Consider the following 24,851-nt stretch of genomic DNA (forward strand, 5'->3'; position numbering starts at 1 on the left):
TATGTCAGCTGCATGAAAACACACTACAAAAGACTCATTTTGCCATATAGACAATATCTTATAGCATAAAAGTTGTGGGAACACTGTACAAATAAAACCACATTAAATGCTGATTGGAACAGGAGTTCTTCATTTATACTGCTGTAAAAACAATATTGTATGAAATGTAAGCTAAGATAATGTAAGGGTACACCAGTCTTTATTCCTAATTTGAAATATAAAGATGCTTTGGGAAGATTTATTAACTATGCAAGTTAGACCATAATTTGAATGGATTCTCTATTTATCCATATTCACTGACTACCTGATTTTTTACTTTTAAGAAGGAGCAATGTCTTCTGTAAAACCACATGCACTCAGAATGAGATTTTTGTGCTCAGAATACAACTTCAGTGTTTCTGAGAGGTGTTTACTGCAAATACAGTGACAGTTTTTTTTACAGGCATTTCCAATATGCTAAGTTTCATTGTATGATCAATATGTCTTGTCAAGGAAGTCAGAGCAACAAAAGCTAAATATTTTTTATTGTTTTGTACTATTAGAATAATATAAAGTACCAGCATAATTTAATTTACAACAGAAAAAAAAAGCAGCATATTTTATTTGACCTAAAGTTGTCATTTATATACAGAAATGTCCATTTAACTAAGCTTAAAAAACCCCAGTCCCAAAACCCCTTGATTCATTACACATGAGGTTCTCTGGTTTTCTTTTCCTTCACTATGAAATTAAAGTATGACCCCCTTTTGGAAATGTAGTTTAGGTGGTTATATCATGAACCCTGTTTTTTGGATCATCCATTTTACACAGTCACTACAAGATATCAGAATCCTACATTTTAGCAGATACACAGCAGTGATGAATCTCATGTTTTAAGAACACGACACATCCAGTCTGCCCAAGCAAAGTCCTTGTGGGTCACAAGGAACATCAAAGCAGTGCTTGGTGGTTTAGACTGTAGGATGAAGCTAAGCAGAATCAAAAATGTTTCTCAGTAACAGGTTATTGAAAAACAACCCCGAACCATCCACCAAGTGCTAAAATGGATAAGGCATCACGGTTGCTCTAGATATAAATTTTGTGAAATATCAGTTTGAAATGTTAGAACACTTGGTGCAAAAAAAATAGGTTTCTTCTAAAAGCGTGCTGGATCCTTCCAAGTCACACCCAGGGTTTCCATCCGGGAAAGAGACGGCTCAGATTTTTAGGGTCCATGGCCTGTTGGATGAGGAGGTTCACCTGCCCTCCCACACTGAGCACTGTTCCCTCCTCAACACCTTTCAGCTTCTCCTGAAGTCTCATCAGAACACGCTCAGCCACCTTGTTAAAACTCTGGTCATCACTGCTGGCAGAATAAAAAAAGAAAAAGAGGTGCAACATGAACAACATCCAATGAGAAAACCATAAAGCAAGGCAACAGTGCAGGAAGAGGAGGGTAAGAAAAGATCTCGCACCTGGCTTTTCTTTTAGGTTCCTGTGGGTCAGTACCAAGTGTAGAGCTCATGTCAGCCTCATCCTCTGGCCTCTGCTGCAAATATAAAGCTTTCAAGGGGTTCATGGTCCAGTCGAAAAGAGGATCATAGAGCAGCACCTACACAGTAAATAAACCTCTTTTTAATTTCAGCTGTTAATTCAGCTAGTTCAGTGCCCTAGCACTATTGGAAATGCTCACACTAACCACAATATTAGGAGGGTGAGTGTTTTGGTTTGGTTTTATTTTTTTTTAATCAATAGAATTGGGCTAAATTGGTTAGTAAATTATCCAACAAAACTGCCTCTGGGCACTTGCAGGTATTTGTGTTGTTCATACTTCATACAGTTTTGCCATGAGTGCCATCTCAGCAGTGAATTTTTTAATACACTGCTAGGCACTCAAGAGAATCATTAGCTTTTAATGCACAGTATAACCTGCTTTCAAAAATCAGTTTCATTCTCTTCTTTGTAACTTATGCAAAGAGGATTAAATTGAATCAGTATTACTCCTGTTGGGAAGGTTGCACTATGGCTAGAAGCATGTAGGTGTTCAAGAGGGAGAACTGCCGTAAGGAAACAGTTTCCATAAAAAATGCAAACTGGTTACAACTTTATCATAGATTACATGAATTAACAAATCTGACCAACACCATTATGTTCTAATTCAGTACAAAACACTCTAAATGAGTATTTGGTACAGTGATGCATACAAAAGACAAGAAACTGAAGACATTCTGGCAGGTTACTATCCAAAGGCAAGAAAAAATGCTTACCTCTACAATAGTCAACAAAGCTTCTTGAGAATTTCTCATAACAGCCATTGTTTTCTCACAGCATCTAGAAAATATTTTACAGTACTTTACGTTATTTTGGTAAAATGAAATGGTATTTTTGTAATTTAAATAATGGATATTTGTGCTCTACTTAAAGTGTAATTTCTAACATAGGAGTTAACCTTTCTGGTATTTTCACCTGAGGGGGAAAAAAAGAGAAATTTAGACACGTAAAACCAAGAGAAGACTGTGTAGTTCACTGATTATTATTTCTCTGTGGAAAGGGATGACCTGCTTCACTGTCTGGAATATTTTGATATGCAGGATTAACCACTGAGTTAATACTGCCTATTAGGGTGTGCCACAATGGCAGCATTGCTTGGCTGGATGAAAACATGTGCTGGGCTGCTCTGGAACTGGAGAATCTTGGTAGGGCTGTTTTCCATGAAATGAGCAGTTTCTGAAATCTTCCCAATAAGTTTTGGTACAGAAGTGGTTACCTGCATTCACTCCCAAGCAAACTAAGCTCCTGGAAGGAATGCCAAGCTATCCTATGAGACAGGGACTCCTGTGAAAGGGTTTGGCATCTGTCTACCTCAGGATGAGGACACACACACCAAAGTTAACTGAACGCATTCACAGCCAAGGGCCTGTTTACCACTGACACCTGAACTGTTAAGTACAAATCAGGCTGGCTGAGGCAGAAACAGCATCTGCACCAGTGCCTTTGATACTCATTTACTTCAGCTGGAGCCCAACAAGTCAAGTTTTTCTGTATCATGGTTTCGGAAGTGATACCAAACTGTGAGTTTGACAGCATCATCTTTCGACCAGAACCAGCAGTGACTGCTCCTTCATGGGACAAAGGTGTACTAGGAACTACTTATTAGCCTTAATTGCTGCCTTAGAAAGACAACACCTACACCATGTGATTTTTTTAAAGACCTGAAATTTGGGGATTGCAAGCGTTACTTCACAAACATCATCCAAGTCTGGAATGAGAAATATCCTGCTATTTAGGAATCCCTTGGGTCATTCACAGCAGGTAGGATGGAGGTTGACTGAAACTCAACTCATTTAGGATTCTTCTGTTTTGCAGTCCAGATCTGTTATGGGATTTAGATTTTGCACTTACAAAGTAATATAAAATATGTGATCCAAAAGGGAAAAAATACTCCAAATTACATACATAAACTAAACAGAAATTAGAGTCAAAACAAATTGGTTCAAAGACATTTAACAGCTCCAAATATATAGTATAGCTGTGAAAGAAATACATAGTTTTGAAGGAAAAAAAATCATTCTGAATCAACATTTAGCTGTGGAGCCTTTGGAAACACTGAGCCCTCCCTGAATTCCACAAGAGGGTGACATTAACCCATTGGCAAGTGAACAGTATGAAACACTGAGCAACAAAAATGAGCTTGCAGCTGGTTATATAAATACAAACATAGGAGTTAAAGGTCAGTATTTAGGTTTGGGTGTTACCAGCAGAAATCTGAGTCCCCTCTCAAGCATCAGAACTATTTAACATGTGACAATCAAAAAGCTGGAAGTACTCTGCTGCCTCCTAAACCCTGTGCAGTTCAGGAGCACTCACCTCCTGAAGACCCCTTCCACGCCCGTGATGCCCATTCCATCCACAATGTCCCTGGTTAGCCTAAATGGAACAGTCTCTGGTGTGGGAAGGATTTTGCCTTGCTCAAAAGCAACCCCTAAATGAATGGAAAATAAAAGTTTTTTTAAAAAAGTTCAAGTAAACAAAATTTAAGGTTCTCTTGCTGTCCTACTTACCCAGATCTATATGCACCAGTTCTGCTGTTTGTTCATCTATCAAGATATTCTGAACATGTCTGTCTCCAAGTCCAAGAATGTAGCCAACTGAAACAAAAATGTAAGTGCTGAAACCATGTCATAAAAACCACAGAAAGCTTAAGAAAGATTACTGTGAGAATATTTCTTGTCCCATATATAGTGTTGACTAAGGAAAGAGCAAATAGCATTCCACAAATCCAAAAAAGAAAATGCTGACTGAAATTGCAAAAAGTTTATTCTCATACAAATGTGCATTGTTTTATCTGCTCCACAAGTTTCTTCCCCATTTCTACTTGTAGATCAAAGATTATCAAATAATATTACATCTTTCAAAAAAATTTAAAAATTAAAAGCAACTGCATAATAAAATCAGGGTTTTTTTATTATTACTAACATTAGCAACCCCCTCAACAAAATGACTGTTGTCCAAGTCAGTTTTAAAAATCTCCAGTGATCCAAATTATAAGATCTTTCATGTAAGCCTATGTCAGTGCTTTACTGTCCTTAAATGTAGAAAACCTCCAAACTACATCTCCCTTACTGCAATTTACACCTTTTACTGTTTTTATTAGCTGATGGACATGACAGCAGTAGTATTTCCTACAAAGATCTTTCCTCTGAATTGTACTAAACTGCAGATTTACCTTTTTTTTTTTAGTAAAAAGGGAGTGCACAAACATGTTACCGTCTAAAATGGGATCTACTGCAATTTCTGAGATCTACTAACAAATGTCTTCCAGAGACTCAGTACAGAACTGAGTCATCCAGAAAAAAATCCACAGTACTTACATTTAAGTACTTCTTTTTCTTTATTATGACAGGGAAAACAAAGGCTTAATAACCAAGCTTAAATAAGCATTTCAGCCATGGATAATAATGCCAGTACAAAGACAGTAAAAGATTGAGCTTTTCAATTCAGCTAAAGCATCAGAGGCTACATATGAAATGAATAAATTTTAAACCAAAACAACAGAAATAAAATCAGGCTAAAAAACCCAAAGTACCAGAATCTAAGAAAACAAACCACTATATAAACAAAGAGGAGCAGAATTTCATTCTTCCTTCTGCAGCAAAAATGGGGGTGTGGAGGAACAAATTAGAAATCTTAATTACAAAAATAATGCTGATGTTCTTGCTGGCCTTTTTTGCCCCCTACTATGCCTTTTTTGACATGTGCCAAAAGCAGGACAGCCACTATGTCTGAAAGGGTAGAAACTCTTAGGTTGTGTAACCTAAAAAGCCACTGTAATTAATCCAATACCTATAGAAGATGTAGCCACACTGCGAGTGTATGCCAATCGCTTTTCAAACCACACAGCTGGGTCCAGGAATTTCTCCATACAGAAATACCGGAACACAGGTTGAAAATTCTCACAGACTTCCATGAAGATTCTGTATTTCTCTTCAGAATGTTTCTTTTGGGCATCCTTTAAACACATAAGAAATATTTTACCCAATTGCTTCAGAAGGAAATGAAGTTTTCCTTCCTTTCTATCCACCTCCCCTCCATCAAATGCTGTTATCACTTCTTTCTCTTTCTGAGCTAAGAATTATTGTCATTTTTTGCAGCAATTATTAATGCCCCTAACTATCTGTCTTACTAAACAATTCTATTTTTATACACAATTCAGAGGCTAAAAAACATGGGGAAAAACCACTCCTATTTCCTTGATGCAGCAGGTGCATGTATTTTATAGGCATGTGGAGATAAATGGATCTTGATGGGAGACACTTCCTTTCTTTGCACTCTGTTCTGACACCTCTGCTTATCTGATGGCCTCATGTCACTGTGAGAAAGTCATCCTCACTCATTCCCATGCAAATGCTTCACCAAGCATAAAAATACACTTTTATCCTGTTACTACTATAGCCATTTGAAAGGAAATAGATTCTTGCACAATCATGGGTATATTAAGTAACAGCTATACTTGACTGCAATTTTGTAAACTTATGGTGAGAAAACTTATCATAAACTTATGATCATAAACTTAAAATCATAAACTTATGATCTGTGGAACTGAACTAAAAGTTTGAATATCTACTCATTCCATGCCACTGCTCACATTCATTATTAGATATACCAAAGGTATAGTATGTAGTTCTCTGTAAATTCCACCCCCCTCCCCCCAGTAAATATTATGAATCAGCTTTCTTTTTGTTTTGTTTTTTTAAGTTATTTGGACTCACCAGAATTATTTTATGACATTGATAACTGGAGTAATCCTTTGGCCTGTATCTCTTGTGAGCTCCTTCTTCAGCATTCACAAGGAACTCTCCAATGGGAATTGTTCCTGAGCACCACTCCAGAACTCCACTTCTCTGGGACAGGGGAACCACCTGGAAAAGCAAAACCACAGAGGGGAGATTATACATGAGGGAAGGCTATACACACTCAACTATGAATACACACCCTGCAGAGCATGGGTGCACATTTCTGCTTGTTTAAAAAGACAAAGAAGGCCAAACCATGCAGCTGACACCTCAATATATCTTCTAAATACACATGTATACATATATAAAAATCCACACAAATGTTTTCACCTAATAATTGCAATTTTTTCCTAGCCCAGTGAACCTTCCACTAGACCTGTAGTAATTAGCTACTGCCTGTTTCCTTCAATTTTCTTTTCTTATGGAAGTCTCTATATCTCACAATTCTATTTTTCTCACCCATTCTATTTTTCCTTGCTGTCGCTCATTTTAACACACATAGAAACCCGAGTCTTACTTGAAAATTGTTAAAAAAAAGTGACTTTAACTCCACCTGAGAATTCTTAAAATCACACTAGCAATTCAGATAAGCACCTTTAGAGATTCCAGAGTGCACATTTCTTATTTGTCAAAGAGAAGAGCTTATACTTTGAGAGTACTTATTCGGAGGTCACCTGCACAGCTATTATTATAATGCCAAGTACATTAAGGGAGGAAGCAAAAAGTTCCTGTTTAAATACACTTTCTGCATTCACAATAAGAATTTACTGCAATTCTTACTCCCAATTCCAATTCCTATTCCCAGTTCTGATTCCAATAAGATTTGGAATTGTATTCCCAATTCCAAAAAAATACAGTTCAAATTCTGCATGAAAGATCCTAGATGGGACTTCTGAATTTATTAGTAAGGAATGTTGCAAGACTGGAATTAATTATTAATTAAGGAATATCACAAGGCAAATTAATGAGAATTCATAAACAAACTTGTATGTTCAAGTTTAATGACTAGGAACTTACAGTTTAATGACAGTGTATTACCTAATTTCTTTTCAATTAAAAGTTCATATAAAGAAATCTTTGAAGAGTATTTAAATATATATTAGGCATCAATAAATTTATTTTAATGATTTGAAAAAAATTAAATTGTAATAAATATATTGTTTATTCCATACCTGAAGGCACAGTGACTACTTTAATAGCCCATAAATACAAATCCTTTTATATTGCATTTGGGTTAAAAAGAGGAGAAGAGGAAAATATGCTTTATTTCTCTACTGCCACAGAGAAAATTTAGTGTTCGGGGTTACCTTGTATCTTCGGATGTTTAATTTCCTCTTTCTTGTTTCAGTGTTTTGCTGGAGCAATGTATTGCACATCTGGAAAACTTGTTGCATGACAGCATCTTGTCTCAGGTCATCACGCCCCTTCAGCATAAATAGAAAAAGCAGTTGAAAAACACTTCTCAGCATCCATTTCTTGCTCAGCAAGTAAAAGAAATTATTTTAAAAATTGCACAAAACACAAGTTACTTTTCCACAACAGTCACTTGCAATTAAATGTAATTAACAGTTGCTTTTTTTTGTATGTATTTGGTTTTCTGTTAGTGCTCAGCTGCTTAAACAGAACCATCATTAACTTAAATCATCACTTTTTTTTTTTTCGACAGATGTTGTTTGATTCAGGTTTCTATCACCCTAAATGTCTTATGGTTCTCTTTTTAAAAACAGGTATTTGATTCACCATTATTTAGCAAGCCAGCACATAGGTGAAGCAGCATCAGCTGGCACTGCAGTTCTGATTGCTGGATGCAGATCTAGTGATTCATGCTTCTCTTTAAAGCTTTCAAAACTAACCCATACTTAGCAGCAAAATAGAATTCTCCCAGCAACTGCCCAATGTTTGTGTTCTAAGAGAGAATGAAATCAGCTGAGTCTGAGAAGAAATAAATTGTTTTAGAGATCTTTACTTCTATGTGCAAGCTTTTGATTGTCTCTGAATTGCAAATACTTTTTTATATGTGGAAGAAGAAAGGAAGTATTTAACACAATATGTTGATGGTTCTTATTTACAGAACACTTCAGGTCACCAGCTGAGACATGACCAGGCAAGTCTGGTAGTTGTCAGGTAAGCTTCTAGATACTAATTACATGCACTGCTGAAAAAATAATTACAAATATATTTAATATAATTACTTATTATTTATATTATATTACTTATTAATACTTCACAATTTCGTTTATTAAAGCATTCCTCAACTAAGGAAACTGACAGTGAAGTGTGAAAAATCTGCTCATGGTACAGAAATGATACATGAGAAAACTGACAGGAGAACTTAAAAAAAAATTTCCAGCATGCTAAGTCTCTGAGATATCATTCCAACCGACAGAACCCACCTTAACCAGCTGCCTCCTTTCTTTACCATCTGATCCTACACAATCTATTATTTTAGGCAGATTTATGCCTCCTGCTAAACGAAATTCTCGCTTGAATGAACTTATTGTCACCAAATTTTCATATTGTCCTGTGGGATCCACCTGAAATTAAAAATACATTAAAATAAATGTAAATATTACCTCAATTTCACTCAGACAAAGCAGTAATAAGTTCTTTGCAAGCCTCATTAGCAGACTATATACTAAATATTAATATGAGCACTCCATCATCTACAAAGACAATACCACAAAGGCTATGAAAATATGCTGAGCAAAGGATTTTTTTTTCTTTTATTCCTCCTTGTTCACCTCATTGGTAGAGGGGACGTGGTACTACAGACTTCCACTAAACAAGCTGTGACACAATGTCCCAGCTAGCACTGTCCCACGAAACTGCTCACATATAGCTGAGGAGTGTTAGGCTTAGACTAATCTAAGGACCAAATCTCAATGCCAAACCTGCTACAGGGTACAAGATCTATACCTCAGCCACCCCCTGTATCCTCATGCCCCAGAGGAACACTGCCCCAGGAGGAGGCTACATCACAGAGCTGCAGCCATTGCAGTCTGTACTGGAGGAGAAGGAAGGCAAAGAAAAGAATGATCCAGTTGTACAAAGGAGCAACACCTGGGGCCAACTGAAGCCCTACAAACAGATGATATTTAGCATGGGTGGCAACTTCTGGTTTGTGAAGTCAAATACCTTAAAGCAGTCCCTTGACTTATTCAGCTTTATAGATATAGCCTGAGGGATTTCAACACAAGGAATTCTGGCCTTGCAACATTTCAACTTATATGCTGGTCAAAAAAGCAACTCTATGCTTCTGAAACTGCAGTTTCCCAGGTGGAGTGTGTGGTATCAAAGAGGGAGTGCCTGTGCACCCAACCAGCCAATGGGAATGGATCATTGCCCATTACTGAATGGTAAAAGCACAGGAACAGCAGAAGAGGCACACCTATTAATTCTCACACCTTCTGTGACATTCAGTTGCCTCCCTGAAACTCTGAGCTAGCGCCTACCAACACAGGAGATTCCCACTCCCAAATCCCCTGGGTGAGTTAGGGAGCTCACTATGATATCACCTTTGGATAATGAGAGACTACTCAGAGGTAACAGTGGCAAACTGTCTTTGTACAATAAACCACTATCCAGCACACATAATGCCTGGGATCATGGTCTTCTAAGGAAACCATCTCAGCCTGCACCTCCCACCTGACAAGGAAGTATTCCCATAGGTAGACCTGTAAAGACCATGGGAATTGGATGAAGAGATGACTGCCATTACAAAAGCTTGAAGATGGTTCTATGATGATGGTATTATAATGTATATTTTTCCAACTTCAGTCACCTTAATTTCCATGGTAGGAACAGCAACATCCTCCAAGTTCTTCAGTTTAATGATTGGCTGGTCAGCTGGAATACTTATTCCTTCTGTAATTAAGAGGATTAATATTTTTAAATTCAGAGCTATAAAATATTTGACAAAACCCAGCTTACATTGCTTTTCTGGACCCAAAACCTCACTGCATATTTTACTGAGCTGATGAAGATGACCACAGGACAACTGGTGATTTTTAGAATTTCATACTAAGGGTCTGAGCCCTACAGTGCAAGTAATTACTATGACTTCTAATCCAGACTACATTCTATATCTATCAAAAATAGGACACAATGCTACTACCTCTTTTAACTAAACATCAGTATTTAAAATACACTTTTCAATCTGAGAAAATAAAACCTATCTTCATTATTAAAACAAAAACCAGTTTTCCTAAGACTTACTTCTTTCAGATTTCCACTGAGTACAATCTAAATTTGCTAATGTGATGTAAGCATCACAAAGTGCTTCCATGTCTCTAACCATAGGAGCTCTTCTTTTCCTTACAATATTCATTATCGTGCTGGCAGCTTCCATTCTGTCCTAAAAAACCCAAGGAAAACAAACATCAGATCTTGTAAACTATATTTTTTAATATTAAAGATGCATCATAACATGCAGTCATTTAAGTACAATTGAGATATGTCCTATGAAAACAGAGCAAACTGCAGCAATGGACAGCCCTTTGTGAGATGATCTGAAATAATTATAAGAAAAAATTCTGTGCTGTCTGATCTGAGATAATGAGTAATGTAAAATATTATTGGCAATGGAGAGGGAGCAAACCTGTCCAGGCAAAGCGCAAAAGACATGCAGAAGTTCTTCAGAAAAAAGGACAGACAGATTTTTAGATGTTCTTCCACCATCTGCCTGCTTCTGTTATTTCCTCCCCGCTGAAGAAAAAAATCTTGTATGCAAAAGACAGAAACGTGTCCGTGCATTCCTTCTGTGCCTGGCTCTGAGAGACTTTAGCATAATTCCAACCCTAAGTGGGGGAATCACAAAAGAACTACAGATGTGAGAGAAAGGCCAAAAAAAAACCCACATAAAAATGTGGTGAAAAAAACGTATCAGTGTGGGGGGTAAGAGGAGAATGACAACCAACCATGTCTGGCCTACAATGATGGCGGAAAGAAGGGGCAACACTTTGGATGTGGGATGATTCCAAAGAGAGGTTAAACAAAAATTAAGCAAAACCAACATTATCATGAAACCACAGGTCAGTATTACCTATCAGCATGACTTTTAACAAGGATCAAAAGATGCACAAGGCAAAATGCTTAGATGGAACACATTACCACTCAAAGCAGAAAAAATGCCCAATTCAGTATGTACTTTCAAAAATAAAGCCACTCAAGTCTTTCTTGCATCTAAAATCCTTTTTACAGAATGACACATCAGGGACTTTTATCACAAGAGTCTGCAATAATCAGGGCTATTTGTGGCACAAAACATTATCCGTATTTTCCTCAACCCTGTAATGATTTCTTTCAATAATAATTACCTACTTACGCACAAAAGGGGTTTTTTAATTATTAAAAGTACTGTTTCCCTCTTACTGCTTCTTAACAAAAGTCTGCTAATGAGCTCTATACTAAAACACCCCTCTACATGTTTTGGGCTTTTTCATTTTTCAACAAAATTAAAGGATTGAATGTGATTAATAGAATAAAAGTTTTTGTAGTCACCACATCAAGCTGGGAGATCTCTTTTGGTGCATTTTTAATTAACTTATTTCTTCTTATTGCATCTGGTTTTGTGAGGAGCTCATCTTTGTTAGCATTAGCCAAAGCTAATATTATAAACAAAGTATGATGTGGATGATCCAGTGAAATTCGAGACAATAGCTGCCAACAAAAGAAAAAGATCCCATTATTGAAAACAGTACAGAAGAGGAAAAAAACCCCAATACTTAATTAACATTATTATTTCTTTTGAACTTCTAAGGTTCCTAAGATGAAATAAAAGGTAATACTTTTCCACAACTGAAAAAACATTCAAAGTACATTTCTATAACTGCATAAAACTACTCTGATATTACAAGAAAATCAATAAAGTTGATTTTTTAAGTTAAGAAATTAAAGAAGTCCCCAGTCCCCCACCGTACTGATTTGGCATCACTCATTTTTAATACACCCTTATCACCAATGTAACTTGTTTAGCTGTAACTGCTCAGAGGAAGGTAGATATTGTTTAGAGGTAGGCACTACCAAGCCAGTCAAGGTATCTTTAGATAAGAAAAGCAAAAATTACATTATTCAGAACTTCATGAAATCCTAAACCACCCATCATCTTAGTTCCCATTCGAGCAGCCAGCTGGTACATCAGAGGCAAGAACTTGTATGAAGGGATCTTCTGTGCATTTTTCTGTAGGAGAGAAAACTCAGTTAGAGAGCTGTACTAAACAAAACTAGCTGTACTAACAAAAACTGCAATACTAATACTAATAATAATAATAATAATAATAATACTAATAATAATAATAATAATAATAATTTAAATTAAGAATTATCATGGCCTATCTGATCAAGCAGCAATTCAGTGAGTATCATATCATCTTGGCCCATGCCTCCTAAATGTTGCAATTCCTTCATAGGAGTACTGTTTTCTAATCTACCTTTCACAGCTTTTCACCTGAAAGTATATATAATATAAACAAGAATAATGTTCCTAAGGATGTTGAAGATGGGTAGATTCCAAGGTATGTGAAGAACAAGGGGACCACAGTAAACGATCATGAGATATGTTTAACCATACAGACTTATCAAATTGAAATGCTGATTAAAGTTGAATTAAAATGCATTGAGAACTACAGGTCCCACTGATGAAAAACTAACTGATAAGCAATGACAACTGAAAAAAGAAAGTTTTCAGGAAAAGTTAAGGAGCTACATAATTCATCTTCTAGAAATACAGGAGAAGATGGATATTCATTTGCCAAAGCATTAGGAAAAAAATGGAGCAAACATATACCTTCATCATTTCATTGACTCTGTCAACTCCAGAATTTTCAAGCCACAGGGAACAGAGTCGGAATATCCACATATCATGTTCTTCTCCACTTAGTAAACAGCTGATGTAGTTCTCCACTGCTTTACACAAGAAGCGTTTACGGTCCTCAGGTCAGGGCTTGTATCGCCCCTTCATCCAGCTCAAGTTCTCGCTGAACCTTCACTGTGTATCTATATGAGCAGATGTCATGTTTAAACAACAAATTATTCCTTAATTTCTCAACTTACTGCAAGGCATTCCCTAAGTCTCTCACTATTTTAACATTTTTAAAGTTGTTCTGTATGTACAGGCACAGTAAAATAAACAACTAAGAAACTGTATTGTGGGATCTACTCCTTTACTGTATGTGCACTCAGACCCACTGCTGAAGTAAACTTCCTGTCTTCTGTATTCTTGATTTAATCTCAATATTGGTAAAAATGTGAATACCCAGTACAGACCATTTGTGTAAAAACTTCAGTTTCCAGCAGCTGAAATTCATCATTTTCTGCTTACTTGCAGTTGCTCTTACTAAATCTTTAAGAATTCTATAATAAATTTAATTCTACTCTCTCACTAAATGTGAAATAGAGAAAAATGCCAACTCATTTATTTACACTATGTAACATTTTTGTGAAATAAACTGAACAGATCCAGGGAATACACATGAATTCCAGGCCATTATCATCCACACTGTGTCCCTGGCTTAGTTTTGGCCCACACTATCCAGCACATGCCCAGCCCATGTCCGGGCACAGTTCAGAAACCATTCACAACAAGCACTGTGGATCTGGCCACTGCTTTGTGGAGAAGGGAAAATGCAGCTGTAGGGATGTGACCTACGCTGCACCTGTTGCCCAGAAAGTAGAGCTGGAGCCTGTGACAGCTCCAGAGTACCCAGTCTCCATTTAATGCTCACCTGTTGGTCTGAACCCTACGCTCCCTGATGAGACCAACCTCCTCCTTGGCCTTCTTCAGCAAGGCCTGCTTATTTTCAAACTCTGAGGATTTCATGTAATTCTCAATCCGCTGGTACTGATTATCAGAGAAACGAGCCAAGGAGAGGAAAGCCTTCATCTTTCCTTTCTTCAATTCATCACTGCTGTCTCCACTGTGGCTTGCAGCAATTTCCACAGCCTAAAGGAGAAGTTACAATAATGGTAAGATCAATAATCAGATACATAGTGCTGCATAAAACTTGAAGAAACTCTATTCTCACTGAAAAACAGAATGGTTGAGGCTGGAGGGGACTTCTGGAACTCATCTTGTTCAACTTCCTCCCTGCTCAGGGTCATTTGCTTGAATAGATTATTTAATATTGCCTGTGATAGAATAAATATGAATACAAAATGAATCTAACAGGCTGAATATTTTTCTCCTAAGTGAATTTAATCTTTGAGAAATGTTTCAGTGCAAATAGTCAAAAAATATTATCCTGTATGAAATAGCTTTAATAGCAATACAGGAATTTTCCATGCTTTTATCTTTTACAGTAACAAGGCATGAAGTTTTAAAACAGTCTTATAGCCTTGTATCACAAGCTGGTGAGAAAAAAAATGGAAGACAGTCCAAAAAGTGCCAAAAGTAAAGGAAATTATATAAGAAAGTCATGGATTCAAATCATCAGAGTGAAGAAAGTATACAGAGAAAGGCAACTATGTTGAGTTTCATAAATTAGTGTGAAATAAAGAAATGCAGAGCAGGCAAATATTAATACAAACATTTCTATTACTGGCTAAAAGTTAAAAAAAAATACAGCACTTTGAAACACTAGACCAAGACTTTGCAGCATCTCAGGGGTGACCTTATCACTGTCTACAACTGCCTGAAAGGAGGGTGCAGCCAGGTGGGAGGTCAGGCTCTTCTCCCAGGTAACAAGCAGTAGGACAAGAGGACATAACCTTAACCTTAACCTGCACCAGGGGAGGCTCAGGTTGGATATTAGGAAGAATTTCTTCACAGGAAAGGTGATCAGACACTGGAGTGGGCTGCCCAGGAAGGTGTTGTAGTCACCATCCCTGGAGGAGCTTAAGGAAAGACTGGACATGGCACTCAGTGCCATGGTCTGGTTGGCATGGGGATGTTGGGTGGTCACAGGTTGGACTCCATCATCTCAGAGGTGTTTTCCAACCTGATTGATTCTGTGGAAATGCAATGCTGTACTAAAAAGCTGTTGAGTGAATAATCTGTCCTGAGAAGGAAGAGGTAGGGATAGGGAACAGGAAAGGGAAACTAGACTAGTAGTTGTAATCACTGCACTTCTGAGCCAATAAAAGACATTTCACTGTGATTTCTACAAAGCCATTTTCTGAACATTTAAGAAGATGACAATGTTACACAATACAATGTGAAACCATAATATTTATATAAGAAATTATATTTTCAATACAGAAAAATAAAGACTGCACTGAGAAATCTACTTGACATTTTAACACTGTATTTTAACACAGCATTATCTCACGGAATGTACACTTCAAAGACTGGATGCACCTTTTCTAAGTATTTCTGCATGATGACTGTAGGGTTTTCCAAGCATGTTTCAGCTAACCAGGTTCCACAGAGCCTCAGGCACTCTGTATACATCAATTTCAGGTGAGGATCAGTCTCGACCTTTGAAAAAGCAAGTTTTAGAAAAAAAAAATTAAAGAGAGGGAGGCATAAAACAAAAACATCTTTTACATATGAGGTAGGAAATTTCTAAAGCCTTTAAACCCTGAATAGAATTCAATCACTGAGGCCTATTACACATAATGCATCTACAGAGTCATTTTCCATCCACATCTAGAGTAGTCAATAACCTTAAATCACATTCACATTCTATGTAAGGCAAAAGGAGAGTGCACATTTTAAAATACCTGTTTGAACAATCGAAAGCAGAATAAACCAATGACAAAATGTAATAAAAATTTTAAACAGTCACAGCGTGTTTTCAGAATTGTATTTTATAAATATCCCCATTTAGTCTGAAGTACCATAGACAACTCTGTAGGTAACAGTCAGGAACCACAATAACCATTGTGTGATGATCAAATTCTTCCCACAGACTTCTACACGGAAACTTGATATAAGTGTTTTGAGAAGATGATGGAGCACGTTTCCAAAGGGCTTTTCTCCAGACTGGATGTTCAGCTTTAACTGTAGAGTAGGATAAGTTTGCAAAATACTTCTAATATAGGGTATATGTGACAGACCATGTGACCAAGATGGCAACACTGACTGTGAAATATATATGTGAACATCACAAATTCTCCTTAAATAGACAGGGTAAATGTAAGGAAGGACAAAATTTTTGGAGGGCCTCATGGCCTCTCCATGATTCATGGAGAGATTACAAAAATCAAGAGCAACAACTCTTGATTTTGCCCTGGTATGTACAGAGAACTTGGCCCAAAATAATGCAGCTTTTCTGAAGAGTGATATTCCTTAAGAACAGATATAGATTCAAAGCAAATGGCTTTGAAATTCTCAAAGAATGCCACCACAGGTAAATGCAAAGGTATGGACATAAAGGCTTTTTTACCACAGTGGTACATACAATTAAGTTCTAGTCAAGTATTTGTAGACCATATTTTAACAAACATCATCCTGAGGGATCTGTAAAGGCTGGACATTATGAGCCAAGGCCAACTGTATGAGGTTCAATAAGGTAAGTACAAGTCACAACAACTCCAGGCAGTTGTGAAGCTGCCCAGCAGAAAAGGATGGGGGTGCTGGTCAGCAGCAGCTGAACACGATCCAGAGTGTGCCCAGGTGGCCAAGAAGGCCGATGGCATCCTGGCCTGGATCAGCCAGGTGTGGCCAGCAGGAGCAGGGCAGTGACCGTCCCCCTGTAGCCAGCACTGCTGAGGCCACAGCTCCAATGCTGTGCTCAGTTCTGGGCCCCTCAGTGCAAGAGAGACATTGAGGGGCTGGAGCGTGTCCAGGGAAGGGCAACGGAGCTGGGGAAGGCTCTGGAGCACAAGTGCTGTGAGGAGCAGCTGAGGGAGCTGGGGGTGTTCAGCCTGGAGAAAAGGAGGCTCAGGGGGACCTCATCACTCTCTGCAGCTGCCTGACAGGAGGGTGCAGCCAGGTGGGGCTGGTCTGTTCTCTCAGGCTACAAGCAGTAGGACAAGAGGAAATGGCCTCAAATTGCACAAGGGGAGGTTTAGATTGGATATTAATCACTAAAAGGATTGTCAAGCATTAGAACAGGCTGCCCAAGGAAGTGGTGGAGTCACCATCCCTGTTTAAAAGGGATATGAAAGACATGTACATGTGGTGCTTAGGGACATGGTTTAGTGTTGGACCATGAATAATGAATTCTTACACTTGCCAATCTTACAGACTCTCTTTGAAAACTCCTAACAAGATTTGCTAACACAGTTTTTTTTGCTTTCAGACATTTTGAGAGTACAAAGCAGATTTAGTATTTAATATTGCAGAGGGGCTTTCAATTTTCTTCTACAGGAAAACTTCTGAGAGTGGAATTAGGATCTTAAATAATTTAATTCCCATAAGTTCAGATATTATGTAACACATACCTGAAACCAATCTGCATCTAATTTTTTTATCATTGTTTTAAGTATATTTAGTGCAAGACTCTCTTCCTTTTTAGCCCAGAAAACCTGAGCTTCTTCAAGTTGCCATTCAGAAACTCCATTTCCATTTGGATTGTGTTGTTTGATTTGAAACATAGCTCTTTCTGGAAGCTGAAATTGAAAAAATAATAATGAACAATTCTTTAAGTAAAATATCTGTATCTCACAGCAAGTTTTGTTTTTAGACTCTGCTTCCATTTTCTCTATTTGTGCAGCATAATCTGCCCATCCAAATAAAAAAATTATTTGCAGTAAAAATATGAAGTTATTTTTCTATATACTTGCAGAAAATCCTGATTTGCAACAAGAATAGAATAGAATCAAACCTCACAAACTCTAAAATAAAGTGTCTATGTTTAACATTTTAAACTGGAGGTTGAGAAATTCTATAATCAGTACCTACCAAATTAATGGACTTATAGCTTAGCAATTATTATTACATTATTACATGCATTACATACATAATTACAGACCATAGAAAAATAATTACAAAAATGGCACCACCATATACTAATTCTTTAGCATGCCTACATTTTCACACATATACCTGGTAAAGTACCATCCTCACTACTTAGTATGACTGTGACAGCACAAGGAGCAAACTATGCTTTTAACAAAGTTGAGGTTCTTACTAAATACCCACTGCCACAGGGCTGGTGGCTGGGCAGGCACGAGACAAAAATATCTGAAATCATTCTCCCCAACAGCTTCAGAGGCACTGAATAAAGTGCCTCTGCAAATTCATTAAATCAAAGTCAGCGCTGTTCTACTGATTTCATCACTATCCATAAAAAGAGTTAAAATGAATTCATAAAATGAATAGTGATGTGTGAAATAGCGAATAGTGAAATCAAAGTTTAATTTACTTTTGCATATGTGAAGTGTCAAACACCTTTTCAGATTCTGTATTTAGCTGGAACTATTTTCTGTAGAGTTCCTTGGAGGATACTGTTGCTCTGTAAATTCTTGTGGAGTTACTGATCCAGATGCACCACCTAGAACAAGCCAAGGCTGACTCTGGGCCTTAAATGCATCAGCAACTAAAAAAACCACTGACAGTGCAAATCCCAGAAAGTCATTCACAGCAAGAGATGTACCACAGTGCAATGAAGTTTTGAGAGTATGAAGCTTTAAAGACAACACTAAATACAGAGATGCAATGAAGTTATCTCTGCAGTTTTACCCTGGAACACTACAACATATGATGCAAGTGAAAGTTGGATATGTAAAACTGCACCAAAATGAGAACAGAGCTAGAAGAGCACTCTTCAGTAAAAATGTAATTTCTGTATTATCTACCTCATTCAGTGGCTTACACTTATGAACAAAATTCAAAAAAACATGCTCATAAATACAATTTATTAATAAATTCTACATGATTTAAGTCTCAGATTGATTTACTGAATAAACTTAGAATACAGTTAATCATTAGTACTGTTAAAAATTAAGTTTTTTATAAATTAAAAAAAACCTAAACATCTGTTCCTGGTCTTTCCTGAAATTTGTTACCTGAGTATTTTTAGCAGTTCTTGCCAACCTAGAGAGCTCCACCAGATGTTTGGTCAGGAGGTCTTTAATACATTCTCTTTTGGTGTTTTCACTTTCCTTTTCAAGCAAGATTTCCAAAATTACAGTGCGCAGAGCCATGACAGGTTCCTGGAAATGGAAGTCACTGTCCTTGAGAAGCTCGGACTGTCTCTGCCATTTCAAATAAATGTCATTCAGTTGTTGAGCAGTAACAGATCTGCAATCGTTCCCAAAAGAAAAAGGACTTGTTATTAATTTTCAGTAAATATCAGTGAAATGAAAGATGAGTAACAAGTTCAAAACCTGAGAAAGTTCAAAACCTACACTTCAAGAAATAGTGATAAAACCCTACAATGGTTACCTTATGCAGACTAAACTGGAAGCCTTCCAGTTTTAACAAACATGAAGTACAACAACACTCAGGTGAACTACTCCTCTGTAAATATTCTTGATTAAGCATCAAAAACCTGTGTTAAAGGTCCCTCAGCAAAGGAAATGACACTCAAACACAGTGCTGGTGAAAAGACTGTAGGGTGACTATTTGCTACCAAACTGACAGAACTATAGCAGAGAAAATTCAGTGTTAATAGCACTACAGAGATAAATACTTTTCTGTGATTAAAAAGCAGTCTTAAGAATTTAAGAATACTGATGGTAATAGAGGTCCATGAAGAAAATTATTCAAACTGAAACAGCTTTCAGTAAAGCTTTGGATGTCATTAGGGAAATGGAAAACATTTTTAGAAAAGAAACTAAAAGAGGAGGACTCAGTTACTTGAGAAAACCAGAAGCTAGGAGATATGACTGCTACTTTGGAGTATGAGGGAACTCAATATAAAGGAAAGAAAACAGTTATTTAAAACACTATATTGGCATGATATGAAATAACTCAAACTAGACTGCGAATTAAGCCAGTCTGGAAATAAAGATAATATAAAATTGTCCTCATGTAGTGAAGGTAAAATCCTTTTTATTTTCCATATGAAGTTTGAGATGTTGATGAATAAAATCTGTTGAGGTCATTTTAAGTTTTGCGCTATGCTTGATTACTAAAAATCCTGCAAACTGAGGAAATGTTATGAAACAATCTTAAGAAATCACCTGGAGAACAGCAGGCCTGCATTTTCCAACTCTCCAATCAGCTGTAGTCTGCAAAGGGTTGGATATAATGAATAAACCGACTCAAGACTGCCCTTGCACAGCTCTTCTACTTCATTCACTCTGTGGATTTAACAGAAAAATAGATTATTTTATTTAATATCAGCAAATAATACCAAATATCCATAATATAGTTTTGATACAGTGAAGAGAACTTAAACAGCAAAACTCTTCAGTCTAGAGTTACTTTGCACTACCATTCAAATTTAAAAAAAAAAAGTGTCAATAAATGAAAACCCAGTAAGGACACAGAAACTCCAAAATTGATGTGATACCTCAGATAAACAAGAGCACTCAGCACCAGAATCCACTTAAGTGGTCCACAAACTAAGGGGTGTGTACAGGAAATGTATCTTCAATTAGCACACAAATTACAGATGCAGATGACATACTGAGGATAAAAAGATTTGAGCTGCAGTCTGGAAGTAGTTTTTATTCTATGCATGAGTCTTTATTTGAGCCCATAAAACCCCTTGATAGTCTTTCATGCATAACCTGTGACTACAAACACACACATTGTCTCCATCTCTCTCTCCCAGCATTTGCACATAAATGTCACAGTATCTGCATACAATCTGTTACCTGGCATCTTTAAGACAGTCATGGAAAGCAGAGAATTCCTTATCGCGTAAAGACTGAAGAGCATCATACAATGATTCATGGTACCCTGGACTTCTTGCTTCATCTCTAACAAATAAAACAAAAGTTAACATAGAATAAAATGAAAACCTATTTCTCTGTGAAGAAGTCAATTTTGTCTTTGTGACAAATAGTTTTAGTTGTACAGTAGCCATGAGTCAATACTGGTGTTTGCTTGTCCAGGACTTGATAATCTCTCGTGGCTTACTGTGTAATATTTCCTGTTTTCTTATAAATGAGATACTAAAAGCTCTCTCTATCCCTCTCTTGTACTTAAGATACAAGTACTATATGAATAAAAAATGGTATATTTCAGTTTGGCATTATGAACAATCAAAAAGAAGAATCACCTGTGTACAGTTCCCCAGGAAAACAAAAAGTGATGTGCATTCAAACAAGACAAGTCTAAGTGAAAAACACCGCTTTTCAGTTCAATGATTAAAATGAATTAGGTGACCTACTTTATAGAAACTCTGTTCTGATCCTGTCTTTTTTTGCTTGGATCTGACCCTATTGCCTTTTGCTTAAAGGACTAGCAAAAAGATATGGTGGTTTACTTGACAGAAGAGATGTGGCTCCACTGCATATTCCTCCATGCTGCCTGGTACCGTATTTCCTGCAGTTCTGCACACCACTCAGTGTTTTCATGTTCCAGACCTTTTAAGTACATGGAAAGAGTGTGGGAAAGCCCAAAATTCTGCAAAGCCTGGAATTAAAAAAAATTACTAAAATTTATTTTCCTCCTTTATTAAACTGAACTGGTATTTTTAAGGGCTTGGTTTTACTTTTGGAAACAAAGAACTCTTTGCAGGAAAGACAGGACCATGACTACTTCTAAACTCTACACGTAAAATGAAAACTTTTTAATAAGACTACCATCACACTATTGACATCTGCAACTCCAGGAAAATGGTTTTATTCCTACTGTGGCTGGCATTTTTTAAAGAGTTTTTCACACTGTGCTTCAAATTAACTATCAGTACACATTTCTCCATGCCATCATTCCGGAGTGGTAAGTCAAAATGAATTTTACTTCTTAATGAACTGTTTCTCCTGATGAGGATTTGAAAAGATTTCCTATAACTCCTATCTGTTCAAAAGCCGTAGTATCTCTATAATTGTGACCAATTAACCAGATTACATGTCAAGCCACTATGAAGGACAAATGCAATGGAATTTTAACAGTGATACTAAATAATTTGTGGTTATTAAGAAATTAAAAGTACCATAGGAAAATTAAATGAGGGGAAACACATACATCTATGCTACATTTTTATAGAACTGCTATAAACGTTTTTAGGCTAAAGAGGCAAAGCATATTGAGATTCAAAATAAAACCAATTCTTTTTATCTACTGTATCAGAAAAATCACATAGTGATTCATAGTGGAGTGGTTTAAGAATGAGATAGCAAAAATAACCAACTACATTACTTTCTATAGCCTGTCATTTTAGGAGCTGGCCTAAACCTGGAATAATATCGTATATACTTAGTTTTAAGTATTTCACAAAATTCATTACCCATGATGGGGATTATGGGTGAGTGACAAGAGGACTAAGAACCTTAATATTTTCAGAACAAATACTGAGTTGTCTTACATCCACAGTTTGGATGCCTATGACAATGGACTAGACTTAATGAACAAAGACATCACTTTCAGTCCTAAAACAATTTTGAACTCACTGCAAATGACTCAATATGATGAATATCACTTCTTACACTCATTTCCTCTTACAAAATAATATTACCTCTATTATTCCTGCCTGGCGAGTAGATGGAGAGAGGCTTGTCTCAAGGTCATATGTTACAAGGGCTTTCTCCCATACTGCTTCATGCTCATATGTTCTTATCCTGTTGTAGGTGAAAAAGAAGTTTTCAATTTAAGTTCCTTACTAGTAAATGAAAGCAATGCCTTTAAAGAACATAAGAACATGAATAAATTATACCGTGCCAATGGCTGCAACATTCTTCCTCCGCCACAGCCATAAAGACTGTCAGGTTCTCCAATGCTTCTGTAGATGTCCATGAGAAGGTCCTAGAACATGCACCACAAAACAAAGAACTATTTTTTTGGAACCAGCTCGAGTTAGTTTTACATAAATCATATCAGTTTATAAATGTTTTTACAGATAACATCATTGCTTAATTTTCCTTTACATAGTATCTGAGTCTGCTATCATGACAGGGGAAAAAAAGTTATGCAGTCTAGCCAAACTCTTCAGGCCTACTTTCAATGCTAATTTATTTCTTAAAGATCTACAGCTGGGCCTTAGGTGGGCTAGTTGAAAAGCAAAAGGCAGTATTAGTAAATGACATCAGATACACCAACTAAGCAATGCATCTTGGAAGTTATACAAGCACAGTGTTGGAATAATGAACTATAGAAAGAAGTAACTTAGATAAGGTTACTGGACCAGATTTGATATCTCAAATAAACCCTGAGGGAGATAATACTACTTTGGTTTTGATAATTACAACTTCTATATCACTTGCTGATTTTTATATATACCTGTGACAAAACAAAAATCTTTGAAATCTGAAAAATCTTTGGCTGGCTACCAACCTGAAGTCAGTTCTTTCAGGAAACAAAGCCTGCTTTGCTGTGATTTCAGACTTGCCAGTTAGTTAGTGTTTCAGGGTGACCAAATACTCAATTTAATTTGTCTGAATTCTCTTTGAATTAAAGTGTGAGGAGAACTTTAAAATACATTTTTTGAATTCTACTAGATCTACCCTCAGCTCAGATGAAACCTACTGTTAATTATAATTATGCGAGACTGTTTGCATTCAGATTAGGAAGCACAGGAAGCACACACAAGTACCTGCAAACTTAGACCGGTTTCTTCTTTACTTTTTTCATTCAAGGTAGTAATAGGTGTTCTTTGACTTTCCTCTTCAAATGTCAAACTCTTAGCTGCTTTAAAAGAAGATCTAAAAGAAATGTTTCAATATGAAATTTCATATAGGGAACTAAAGAAATTCTGAGACAACACTCAAGAAATAAGGGGCACAAACAATAAATGCAAGACTATGATATTCCCAGGTTATTCAGTATGGCTCTCCATCAGAATGAGGAAGTGATCAGTTGAGCTGGGAATATCAACATCGTGGGATTTTAACACCGAGGTGTTCTTTTGCAGAACCCCCCTATACACATCTTGAAATTCCTCATCTTTTATTAAATCAAATTGCTTTTGTGAATGCCTGAAGTGTTCTTTCCTCTGTGAAAGAATAAAATCAATTAATTAGCAGTTAATGTATGTACATACAACCAAACTTTTGTTTTATTTCCACTACCTGACAGTGGTTTGTCACAAAACCTAAACTAGTTCCATACTTTGATCTTGCTAGACCAGAAAACAAAGATAATTGTCTTTTATGGAAGAAAAGCTCCTACAAGGACCATTTAGCTCTACCCACAGAATTCCTACCATCATTCTGGGGTTTACTTTCACCCCTTGGTTAACTTCTGGCTGCAATTTCACCAACAGCACTAAGAAAAGTTTCTGATTACACATCAACATGACACTCTTTTGAGGCTTGGATCGCATTCAAGGACTGGAAATATTTTCCATGTCCATATACAGACCTATGGAATATTTTTAAAGCTTCCCTGACTTTTCATATAACTAAAACCAAAACATTGCTGGGATTCACAAAACATGATTCATTTTACCAGAAATGTCAGGAAACAGCACTCCTCCTCCTACCTTTTTTGCTGCTTGTCCCTATTTATCTTGTCTGCGTAGATTTCTGCATAGAGCAAGGCTGTGAAGTGAGCAGCACAAGACTGTGCTGCTATAGCAACCTCCAGATAATTCAGATCTAGCCAGAAGCTGTCGTCAAAAACTGTACCTGAAACAGATCTGATTAAAT

General features: G+C 36.8%; 1 protein-coding gene across 1 annotated transcript in view; it reads right to left on the reverse strand.

Moving 5' to 3' along the window:
• Nucleotides 1-496: 496 nt before the first annotated feature.
• ATM (ATM serine/threonine kinase) overlaps nucleotides 497-24,851 on the reverse strand; it is a 55,271-nt gene continuing 30,916 nt past the window's right edge. Inside the window, 26 exon segments of the mRNA XM_036384770.2 lie at nucleotides 497-1,345; nucleotides 1,455-1,591; nucleotides 2,247-2,310; nucleotides 3,847-3,961; nucleotides 4,041-4,127; nucleotides 5,323-5,488; nucleotides 6,249-6,398; nucleotides 7,580-7,696; nucleotides 8,666-8,806; nucleotides 10,054-10,136; nucleotides 10,488-10,626; nucleotides 11,772-11,930; nucleotides 12,337-12,450; nucleotides 13,057-13,206; nucleotides 13,208-13,265; nucleotides 13,994-14,211; nucleotides 15,565-15,684; nucleotides 17,595-17,762; nucleotides 19,161-19,395; nucleotides 20,280-20,399; nucleotides 20,919-21,023; nucleotides 21,533-21,681; nucleotides 22,724-22,826; nucleotides 22,922-23,010; nucleotides 23,798-23,906; nucleotides 24,686-24,841. Coding sequence (XP_036240663.1) covers nucleotides 1,162-1,345; nucleotides 1,455-1,591; nucleotides 2,247-2,310; nucleotides 3,847-3,961; nucleotides 4,041-4,127; nucleotides 5,323-5,488; nucleotides 6,249-6,398; nucleotides 7,580-7,696; nucleotides 8,666-8,806; nucleotides 10,054-10,136; nucleotides 10,488-10,626; nucleotides 11,772-11,930; nucleotides 12,337-12,450; nucleotides 13,057-13,206; nucleotides 13,208-13,265; nucleotides 13,994-14,211; nucleotides 15,565-15,684; nucleotides 17,595-17,762; nucleotides 19,161-19,395; nucleotides 20,280-20,399; nucleotides 20,919-21,023; nucleotides 21,533-21,681; nucleotides 22,724-22,826; nucleotides 22,922-23,010; nucleotides 23,798-23,906; nucleotides 24,686-24,841 — 3,436 coding nt within the window. The 3' untranslated portion in view covers nucleotides 497-1,161.

The sequence above is a fragment of the Molothrus ater genome, chromosome 2 (assembly GCF_012460135.2).
Source record: "Molothrus ater isolate BHLD 08-10-18 breed brown headed cowbird chromosome 2, BPBGC_Mater_1.1, whole genome shotgun sequence".
NCBI lineage: Eukaryota > Metazoa > Chordata > Aves > Passeriformes > Icteridae > Molothrus > Molothrus ater.